The sequence below is a fragment of the Mesocricetus auratus genome, unplaced genomic scaffold (assembly GCF_017639785.1).
Source record: "Mesocricetus auratus isolate SY011 unplaced genomic scaffold, BCM_Maur_2.0 Super-Scaffold_100029, whole genome shotgun sequence".
Lineage (NCBI taxonomy): Eukaryota > Metazoa > Chordata > Mammalia > Rodentia > Cricetidae > Mesocricetus > Mesocricetus auratus.
The window spans coordinates 4,795,986-4,808,079 of NW_024429210.1; the positions used below are offsets into that span (position 1 = coordinate 4,795,986).

The window sequence follows — 12,094 nt, forward strand, 5'->3', positions numbered from 1 at the left end:
ATTCTAGTGTAATAATTATCATCTTTTAAGAAAGAATTTATTTCCTTTTTGATGTGTTCTTATAATTTCCTCAAACTCCCATTTCTGTATCATCTTAGTACCACTAATGCTATGGTGGTGATGCTCTGCAGTTACTGATTATGCATATGGATTTTCTGTTGTTGCTACGACTTGGATTTACCTCAGCTATATCTATAGAAAATGTGTTGTTCAATGGATGGGGAAAAAAGACCAGTGATCAGTTCTGCAGCCAATACTCATTGAAGCTCAATAAACAAAGGCATCATTGTCTCTGGAAATGGAGTTAAGCAATGCTGTGGAGCATCTTAACTGCTTGTGTCGCCACAGCACCAGAATCTTCCCCTTAAAGCTAGATGTCTAGGTGTCTCTTCTTGCTAATACTAATACTACAATTTTTAAAAACGTTTCTGGTACTGAGCAATTCAGCACAGACAATAGCAGGAGCTTGTCAAATTAAGAAAACTTGATTGGCATTCCTTCAGAAATCAATGATTCTAAATAAGATATCATTAAATAAATAAAATTATTTATTCTTCAGTTTACATTTAGATAAGAAACAAGGTTGCATCACAAGTCAGTTCCAGGGCCCTCTCCCTTTCCCTCCCCTCCTCCTCCAACCCCCCCCATTATCCCCTCATTTCCCCAGGGAGGGTGAGGCCCTCCATGGGGGTGTCCATAGTCTGTCATTTCATATAGGGCAAGGCCTAGACCCTTCCCCAAGAGTTCAGGGTGAGAGTGTACCTCACATTGTTGGATGGGAGTCCAAAGTCCGTGTGTATACTCGGGATGGGTACTGCATTTTAAAAAGTGTATCTAAAGAATAATCTACAATTCATGTCTCCTGTAAGCTTTTCTGCTTTTTTCCCTCCTGATTTCAACAGTAAGAATTTAGCATAGGATACAATCAGCAACAGAAGGTAATTGTTAGCTCAGTAATTATCTCTGTATGGCTATTATTGCAACTAGTGTACATTCCTGAAGTTTCCAGTACTGAAGGAAACCTGTGCTGTTGGAAATAGAAGTTGCTTTCTATCAATTTCTCTATGTGCTAGAGGCAAACTTGTGTGAAAGTCAGAAAAATAAAACATATAAGAGTAGGAAGCAAAGTCAGTGGCAAAGAAGAGTGAAAGTAGATAGGCTTGCCACAATAGAAGACAAGAGGTAAGAAGTTGAGGGGATTTAAGAGAATGCTAAGAAAGTGAGGAAGTTTAAACAGGGAAAACAATCCAGAGAATAAAAGATAATTACATTTTTGAATAGTTTCATGTTCTTTACATGAGCCATGTGGATAATGACAGGATTTGTAGCAAAATATGTGAGTTTTCTAAAAGATAAAAGCGAAATTAAAATCTGAAATCCATCAGCACATAAATCAATCATGTCTAGTATCAAATCATTGTGTTGGGCATTTGATCAGTAAAATTAAACAAGCTCAGCTCCAGAATGCCCTTGCACACAGAAATAATTTAGATGTACTACTCACTAAAAACTTCATTAAGGACAACATACATTTAGTCATTTCTTTTTTGTTTCTATTCATTAATTTATTTTTCAGTTTAAATTTAGATAAGAAACAAGGTTGCTTCACATGTCAGTTCCAGGTCCCTCTCCCTTTCCCTCCCATACTCCCGTGCCCTCCCCCAACCCCCCCACTATCCCCTTATTTCCCCAGGGAGGGTGAGGCCCTCCATGGGGGTGTCCATAGTCTGTCATTTCATATAGGGCAGGGCCTATACCCTTCCCCAAGGGTTCAGGGTGAGAGTGCACCTCACATTGTTCTATGGGAGTCCAAAGTCCGTGTGTATAGTCGGGATGGGTACTGATCTGCTGCCCAAGGCTCAATTGATTACCTAGGCCTCCTCACTGACACCCACATTCAGGGGGTCTTGATCAGTCCCATGCTGGATTCCCAGGCTGATGCCTGGTATTCAAGAGTTAACCTTTGTCAGCTCAGCTGTTTCTGGGGATTAAACCAGTACATTTAGTCATTTCTACAAGTGGTATTTGTAAGAAAATATCTAAAATTCAAAAGTTATTTTAAAATAAAACTAATGATTCCACATAATTAGGGAAAGTTGATCAATTGTTCTTCATGTAGCCAAAGAGTGCATATTGAGTTAAATGTTTAAATGATATTTAATTAATAAATCTCACTAACTAGTAATGATTTTAATCCAACATAAAAATTCTAATCTTTATTAACCATAAGATAATATAAGTTCAGTTAAAATTTAAAATAATATATAGCTAAATAAATAGAATCTAACTAGTTTTGAGAAATTTGATTTCCTTTAGAATTGTATTGTTCAAAACTAGTACAGGTTTATAAGAATTTTCACAATAAATACATACTTTGTGTGCTTGTGGTTTAAATAATAATGATATCATTGTGAATGTTTTCTTCTATCTGTAACCAAACTTCTATATCCGTGGAAGTAATTACTAGATTGTAGTTCCTCCAGTGGTGCAGACAATGAGGTGGGCTATTTCTGGTACTAGGTAGGCTGGTAAAGCATGTTTAATGAAATAATTGAATAATGTGAGATAATTTCAGAATAAAATTCTCTGTTTTATATTAGCTTTCAGTCATATTTAAATGAACAGTAAATGCATTTGCCAGTACTTAAAAAGAATAGTAATCCATAAGCAAGTACTTGATAAATTACAAAAGCAAACAGACTGGCCATTAGAAAACCAGTTGGAAATTTGCTCTTTGCTATATTATTTTCCAGAGAAGGAGCATCAGTTGAGAAATGAGGACTAGAAGGCACTCTGTATTAGGAAGATCACACAACTGTACCATTCACAGAATTGTTGTACAAGTTGTTTCTCTGGCGACCACTATGGATTTAATGACATGGACAAATTTTAGACTGGATAAATATATAGATCATAAAATCTGACTCTTCCTTCAGTTATTGCAGTCTGCTTTAACTGAAATAAATGCATAGATTAGAAACACTCTTGCATGCAAGTATTCCATATTAGAAGATGCATAAGATTGGAATCTGCTGTTACTTTTTAATAAAACCACATTTTCACTCAAAGTTAAAATCTCATTTAAATGTTGCCTTTGGGAAAATTTTTATTTATTATCAATTGTGAAATACACTAAATTTTAATTTTTCCATTCCAATGTTTCTAAATATTCAATAATCAACATCGGTATTTGTGCTTCTCACTGTTTCAAGTAGTAATAAAATTAGACATTATGGGCATTTATTTTTAGTTGTACAACTATCACGCCTTAAGTTACATGCTATTATTTATATGGCACACATAATGGTATAACTATTCATTACATTTATAAATAGAAAAGATTGTAGTTTCATGGTTTTGTTTCAATAGCAAGTAAAACTTACCTTGAAAAACGTCATGGTTGCACCATCCTCTACTGCTCCATATTCTATCTTGGTTTGCTTTGCTAAATCATCAGCTGAGTCAATAGGAGATTCCATTCGTTCCACAGTCAGAAAGGCGGCTAGGTTAGCAGTGTACGAAGAAATGATGATAAGTGTGAAAAACCACCAAATGCCTCCCACTATCCTGGTGGACAGCGCTTTGGGCATGAGCTCAGAACCTAACAGAAAGTGGGGGAAAGGTGAAACGAATACAGACAATTGGATCAACTGTCATACATGTTTGGTCACAGTGGAAGAATGGGATCACTGTGTAATAAAAGTATAAGTCAAACACTGACATACTGCTTCCGTAAACAAGCAACAGCTTTTGGAAGAGCAGAGGTCAATTTTAGTACTATGCCACTTCTAGAAACAACGTATCATGTATAGTGACAGGAAACTGGCCTTACCTGAGATGGCTCCACATGACAATTAAAACATTAGCATGTAAAAAGTCTTAGAAAAGTAACATTAGAAGGGAGGGGGATAAACATCTACATTTATAAACTCCATGCATTTTTCATATTTTTATTATTTAAATGGTTTTCAGAACTAATTACTGAAAACAGATTCAGATTCGTTTTCTTAATATATTTGTGAAAGTTTCTTTTTAATGAGAGTTCAACAATCTCTGATTCATTATTTATACCTGATCTTAGACAAATGGCAAAGAAGCAATACTTTACCATTTAGATAGCAATGTTGTATGGTTATATAATATTTAATTTATTCTTATGCCTTACAAAGGTATAAGGTATTAGGACTGTGCTCATTTTAAAATAAAATAACAATTTTCTTACTTGCGATCAAGCAAATATCTCCCATTATAAAGTTTAGCCTTCATTCAGGCAATTAAGTAAGTAAATAAACACAAATTTATCTTTATAAACATGTAATATTGCATAAATACATCATAATTAAATGGCTGGAGTTGCCTCCCCGAAATATTACTGAGAATGGGATCTGAGAAATATATTTTAGTTTTCATTATTATTAATTTTAGGCTACTAAGTTTAAAAAAGAAAATGTTAAAATATAAAATGTTGTCTCTTATTAAATTTTAATTATATCTTTATATCAGAATGTAATGCTCTTTTTTAAAGTATATACTAAATTCATCGATGTATATATAAAAATACTACCATCCACTTTTGAATCTATAATCAGAAAAGCGTGACTATGAAGTAGTTAATATTTATTGGACTTGAGTAAAATGTAACGAAGCAAAGATGGACTCATTTTTCTGACGTGTTTTACAGTCATATCTTTAATGTAATCACCTGTGCAACAAGGAAACACTATACTAGAGGTAATGAAAATAAAACAAATCATTCATGCTATCAAAAATTTATGCTATCATTAGAATCCTATATAAAATGGCCATCTTACACTTAGTTCATCTTACCCTAGCAATTTTGAATATACAAAATCTTAAAAGCAGACAGACTTGGACATGACAGCCAACTCCAGCTCCAGACTCTTGTCTACCACTCTGTAAGGGAAGAAAAGCAAAACAAAACAAACAGAATGGTACCTTTCTGGTGTAGTTGCTCCTAGGCCCTGCCAGACACACACTCGGGACACTGAAACACTAACACCCAAGACGAACAGCAGCTTTGGCTGCTAGTTTTACTGTCAGTTTATTTAAAAAACAAAACAAAGTCAAAGGAGACGAGCAAATAAAAGCATAGTGGATGGAGACATTTGACAACACTGTCCCAATTACCACAAGTTTGTATCTTACCCACACACTGAAATGCTCCAGACACCTCCTAGGCTTGTGAATCAGAGCCTGGTTAGGGGCTGACTGTCATGTACTCAAGGCAACGTCATGTCCAGCACTACATCCCACTAATTCCTGGGGATCCGGGCATCAGCCAGATATGATGGGTTCCTCTTTCATGTATCCACCAGCCGTGAGGTGAGGACATGGCCAAGCTAATGCATTTCTGAATTTCCTATTGTTTTGATTGCTTATCTTTATAGATGTGCAGGTAGATTTATTTTTAATTGCTGTCACTAATGAGTTCATTTTGTAAATGAATGAACTATCAAAGATTTTCAAAAATTTTAGGAACTATAAATTTCAATAAGGAATATTTTAGTTTTCATATTGCTATCAAAATTTAAAAAGAACAATGTTATTATGATCCAATCTTGGTTATGAGGATCAGTTACTGCAGATAATTGAGGTTAACTGTTAGCAGATTATCTAGGTAGATTATGCTACTCCACCCCACAGCTAGAGCCATGAGATAACTTCAGTATGTCAGCCTAATAATGAAGAAAGACACCCTCCTTACCTTAGACCCAATGTGAGGGAAAGGAAAATGCATCAGCATTACTTAGAGATGCCACAAAAGTAGATCAGTTCATAATATATACTCATAACTTTGCAGGGAAAGGGTTATTTCAGCTTAGTAGGATTTTCTTACAATGTTATTAAATATTGTTTAATGTCAAGTTAAGATATTTTTTTCTTTTAACAACTATTCTCACTTTATAGATTATAGTGAGAATTTATAGAAATAGATTATAAATGAAGTAGTTGTGAGAATAGTAACCATGCAATGGTGTAGTGATTTTTAAATAGTCATTTTATAATTAAGTATAAACAATCACTCTCCATATCTTAATGCCATCATTAAATGAGTTTCTTCAAAGTGAATACTAAATACATAATATACATTTTTTTCTTCTTATTCCTCTTATCATCAATTGCTGAAATTTTTGACATTTGGCTCTACTTAGTTACTTAAGACTTAAAAATTACATTTGCAATATGTGAGTAATATGTATTTATGATAATTTTTGGAATTTTATTTAATATAATAATATTAAAAAATAAATCCCACCATCAAAAATAAAAACTCTACCTGGGAAAGTCAATAATGAATAAATAATGAAACCATATAGACATATTATTACATGTACTCTAACATTTTTCTAAACTATAGATTTTACTTTTAACCTTTATATTATTAATTTTGAATAATTTAATAAATATATTTTTCATTCACTTCTAGGCATGCAGTATTTTACATTCTTATAAGTTATCAAGTATAACTCATATTTTATCTAAAATCATATATTTAAATGGATTAATATTTAAATTTACAAGTTTATATGCAATTTATTAATCATGCAATACAGATGCATCTAATCAAGAATTAATATGAAAGAGGAGAATATTTTACATCAAGTTGAGACAGGAAACAGGAATTATAGAATGGATTCTTGCCTCAAGGAGATGTAATTTTAGTATTGCTTTCAGTGCAGCTTCTAGCTAATGAATCAGGTTAGCTTGCTTGTCTATGGTATAATGTACCTGCAGTGGGTTAATAAATATATTAGATGATTGTATTCTATGTGGGTTTGCATAGCTGTTTTCTCAGAATCTCTCTGAAACGGGATTTGAGAAGGTCTAAATGCATTAAATAGATGGAGAAGCTGGATTATGGTTACATGCACAGAGGCTACCCATGCAAGCGACTTGTGCCAGCGAGAGCTGTCACCCCCAGCAAAGAGTGGGACATGGTGCCCAAGGAAAATAGCAGGCTGAATCGTATACCTTGCTGCATGAGAGCTCCAACTCCAAACCAGAAACTATTTAGCAAGGTAAAATTGTTTTCCACCACGTCTGAGTCAGGATTGCAAGGGTGTGGATTATACCACTCATAGGGACTAAACCTGTGGTAATTGACAGAAAAAAAGAATATATTTAAATAGCAGTGAGAAGATTCTATCCAATATTATTGCTGCAAAAGAAACAAAAAATAGGTAAGATTAAACAAAACCAGAAGTAAGGCATTTTTATCACAAGATTTCATATGTAAGACAACAGTATGAATTTCAAATATCCATTCCCTATAGATCATTTCTACACTAATATAAGAAGTGGCATTCTTCACTGTATTGTACTTGGAAGAAATAGTTTCTGTATATCGGTCAACTAAACATGTTTTAATGTAGGCTTCTACATATACAGGACAATCTTAAAATCATTTTTAAAACCTAAAAAAACATAAAAGTATCAAAGATGGTTATTACATGAGCATTTTAAAGATGAAATAATTATGAAAGGAGAAAATTATAGAAAAGTGTTGTTATATAATAGACACCACCAAGCTGCCCGATATTGAAATAACAATGCATATTTAAGTATGTAAGAAACACTATGCTGTGATTACAGATTTGTGAAATGATCTCATCTCTCACCATCATATCACATCCCAATACACACGATGTCAGTGAATGTTAGAAACAGAAAGGCAATTGAGGTTGCCTATTTTCTAATTGTATGTTTGCAAATTTGTAATTCATTTGAATTATTGTGTTAAAAGTAAGGAACATTTGTATCTTAAGGCCAAATACTAATGATTTTTGAAGTATTATTAATAATTCTCCCAAGTTCACATTAAACTTTTTAAAATTGTCATATATATAGTGATTTATGGTAATTATAATCAAAATTCAGTTATCAATTAAGAGACTCTCCAAAATAACATCTCCATAATTAAATGCATTTTGCTAACAAAGTATTTTCCCCCAAAATCTCAAATATTAAAGCCACTCTTTAACAAAATAAATTTGTATGTGAGTCTTTTAGAAAAGTATTTTGCATGTTTTATTTTTTAATCAAAGTTTTTTTAAATAATATGTTTGTTATTTCTGAGAGCCTAATTTTCTTCACAAATAATCTACTGACATTAAAATTCAAAAGAACCATTTTCAACTTTCAAATGAGGTTTTAGAACATCCGTGTCTTAATAGTCTCTTCTTGACAAAGAAGTGTTTTGTTTGGTTCTCTAAGTTGACCTGACACACTGAGCAGAAAGTTTGATTGAATAGTAATTAAACATTCTGATATGATTTACTGGGTTTTTCACTAAAACAGAACTGGGTTTGTTGGTAGATACTGATTTGATTTAAATCTTTTTATTTCTTTTGAACTAGTAAGAAGAGTCTGAGCTATTTAAAACATATTTCTGATGTGCATTTTATATGTTCTATTGTGATTTCCATCCCCTCTGAGGGCATGCCATGTACTTTTCATAATCTTTTAGTATATATCAGTGAAAAATAAACATATTTCTGAGTGTCAAAATACTGCTAATCTTATTTATATACATTTTATTTCTTTAAAAATATTACCATTGTAAAGTAATAAAAGCCTCCTTTCATATAGAAGGCAATGTGATCTTTTGGATAAAAAGGGGTTCCAGAACAAGAAGACACATCTCTACAACTTATAACCAAATATCCAATTTCTATACTTAAAATGAATAGTAAGATTTAACTCTCCAGAATGAAAAAAGGAATACTAGAATTATTGTAGTATTTGGGGAGTTGTCATTAATTTGGCACAGTGAAAGCATTGTATGAATATTTTTGAATAATATGACTTTACCTAAGCTGTGTTTTTAATTGACACATTTAAATGTTGGAAATTAAAATATTCCTTTCCTATTTTTGAAAGTCTGTTAACTATAAAAATAAAGCTGATTTGCAGAGATAGATTTATTCTTTACAAATGAAGATCTTAGAAAAAAGCATAGATCACCATAAAATTATCTGTATTGAATATCTAAGTTCTGAAGATTTAGGAGCCATGAACGTTACAAAAACAATCTAGGCATGTTATAAGTTGAGTGGAAAGAGATGGTGTGATAAGGTCAGAGAGGAGGAAGTACAAAAAAAGGTACTTCTTCCTTTTCCAAATTATAGAAGTTATGTGGAAGGAAGGAGAGAAGGAAGGAAGAGAAAAACAGAATGGAAGAAGACCACAACCCTACCACTGATCATGCCTCTTCCATGGTGGAGGATTCTCATAATTTAAATTGAAGGGAGTAATGCATGTAGGGTAAACAGACACTTTAAGTAAAAATTGCACTTATTTCATAAGATTATTTTCTGCTCAAAAAATACGGAGGGATTATGTGTCCAAAAGATGCAAACCAGTATCTTTTCTGTGTCTGCAGATACATGACAATCTAGCAGTGACTGCATAAGTCCCATTGTTTCTTTTCACATCTTGCTTCCAGGTAACATTTGCTCCTCACAGACTCCATTGATTTCCATGTCTACTTTCTTCCTTTCACAGTTGTCAGTAGCTCTAATTCTGTTTCTAGCTAATTGTCCCTAAGGTAACCATCTTCTATCTTCCTCTTATATGTACTCTCTGCATTTTCAACAGATTTTGCTTTAATATCTGTATTTCTCTGCCAATAACTTCACACTCATATTTAAAACATGACTTGACTACAAATTTATATTTTTTACACATAGATTTATTTCCTTAATTGTTCATACTTCATATTGATATAAAGTGGGTTTTCAACAATTCAGTATTGTTCTTGACAATACTCATATATCCAGTATTAATTCACAGTGGTCATCAAATCCTCCCCTTGATTATCTATTCCATCTCCATCACTTTACGCCATCTTTAAGTGAATATCAGCCTATTAACACTTTGTTCACTAAATCTCAACAGGCTTTGAGTCATCTTTCTTTACATTCCATGACCACTACAACATAACCTACAAACATTTGTCCATTTACATTATCATACATCATGACCTCCAGATGTTCTTTTTGACCATTGTTATAGGATATTCTGCTAGTTAAGGGTACCATAGTGTGCAGCAATAAGGTTATAAGGAGACTATATATGTTTATCTGAATTGTTTTCTACCTCTGTAAATACTGTTCCTGATCAGTTTAAGTGTAGAATAATTCCTGTACTATCATTGCTATGTGTAAGAAAAGTCTTCAGTATGCCCGAAGTCTTCATTAAGAAGAAAAAAACTCATCTCTAAGCATAGAATTCAAGACTGCTTATATCATTTTCCAAAATAGAATTTCAGAATTAACTCTATTATGTCTTGCAAACTGTGATCTCCTGTATGTTGGGCTACTGAATTCTTAAAAATAAAATCCTCTGTAACAAGAACTTTGAGTCTTTAAAGAAGATACCAGAAAATGGAAAGATCTACCATGCTCTTGGATAGGTAGGATCAACATAGTAACAATGGCAATCTTACCAAAAGCAATCTATATGTTCAATGCAATCCATCCCTATCAAAATACCAGCATAACTTTTCACCGACCTCAAAAGGACAATCCTCAACTTTATATGGAAAAACCAAAGACCCCCAGGATACCCAAGGCAACCCTGTACAATAAAGGAACTTCTGGAGGCATCACCATCCCTGACTTCATGTTCTATTATAAAGCTATAGTCCTGAAAACACTTGGTATTGGCACAAAAACAGACAGGTAGACCAATGAAAGCAAATCAAAGCCCCTGATATCAACCCACACATGTACGAACACCTGATCTTTGACAAAGAAGCTAAAACTATACAATGGAAAAAAGTAAGTATCTTCAACAAATGGTCCTGGAGTAACTGGATGCTGGCATGTAAAAGACAACAGATAAAACCATATCTATCACCATGCACAAAACTTAAGTCCAAATGGATCAAAGACCTCAACATCAGTCCAGCCACACTGAATATCTTAGAGGAGAAAATGGGAAGTACCCTTGAATGTATTGATACAGGAGACCACTTCCTGAACATAATACCAGTAGCACAGATACTGAGATCGACAATTAATAAATGGGACCTCCTGAAACTGAGGAGCTTCTGTAGGACAAAGGACACAGTCAACAAAACAAAACAACAGCCCGCATAATGTGAAACGATATTCACAAACCCCACATCTGACAGAGGGCTGATCTCCAAAAATTACAAATAACTCAAGAAGCAAGTCTCCAGAACACCAAAGGATCCAATTAAAAAGTGGGGCACAGAACTAAATAAAGAACGCTCAATAGAGGAGTCCAAAATGGACAAGAGACACCTGAGAAAGCCATTAGGTAAATGCAAATCAAAACAACTCTGAGATACCATCTTACTCCGGTCAGAATAGCTAAAATCAAAAACAGTAATGATAGTTTATGCTGGAGAGGATTTGGAGAAAGGGGTACACTCCTCCATTGCTGGTGGGAATGCCAACTTGTGCAGCCACTTTGGAGATAGATATGGAGATTCCTCAGGAAAATGGAAATCAGTCTACCAAAAGATCCAGCAATTCCACTCTTAGGCATACCCCCCCAAAAATGTACGGCATATACCCAAAAAATGTATGCTCATACAATAAGGACATATGCTCAACTATGTTCATAGCAGCATTATTTGTAATAGCCAAAACCTGGAAAGAACCTAGATGTCCCTCAACTGAAGAGTGGATAAAGAAAATGTGGTACATTTACACAATGAAGTACTACTCAGCAGAAAAAAAATGGAATCTTGAAATTTGCAGGCAAATGGATGGCACTAGAAGAAACCATTCTGGGTGAGGTAAACCAGTCACAAAAAGACAAGTATTGTATGTACTTACTCATACACGGATTTTAGACACAGAACAGGGCACTGCCAGCCTACAATCCCACTGCCAGAGAGTCTTGGGTTCAGGGAGGACCCTAAGAGAGATATGCATGGTAACCCAGAGAATGGTTATGGGATGAGATCTCCTGATTAAATTGGAGGTGGAGTGGGGAAGGGCAGAAGGAGGTGGGAGAAAGAGAGGGAGAAAAGAGGAGGGGAGAGGAGGACATGGGAGAGCAGGAATATTGAGCCAGGGTAAGAATAGAAGAGAAAAGG

At 34.0% G+C, this 12,094-nt stretch overlaps 1 protein-coding gene across 8 annotated transcripts in view; it reads right to left on the minus strand.

The window, feature by feature from the left end:
- Grik2 (glutamate ionotropic receptor kainate type subunit 2) overlaps positions 1 to 12,094 on the minus strand; it is a 581,876-nt gene that overhangs the window by 108,478 nt on the left and 461,304 nt on the right. For 6 of the 8 annotated variants that reach the window (XM_005070409.4, XM_040733252.1, XM_005070410.4 and 3 more), the window contains exons 13-14: positions 6,994 to 7,112; positions 3,384 to 3,601 (exon numbers count right to left, since the gene is read on the minus strand). In XM_005070409.4, coding sequence (XP_005070466.1) covers positions 3,384 to 3,601; positions 6,994 to 7,112 — 337 coding nt within the window. Of the gene's footprint in view, positions 1 to 1,269; positions 1,346 to 1,921; positions 1,982 to 3,383; positions 3,602 to 6,993; positions 7,113 to 12,094 lie in introns of those variants that run through there. The other 2 variants (XM_040733255.1, XM_040733257.1) reach the window with 2 other exon arrangements.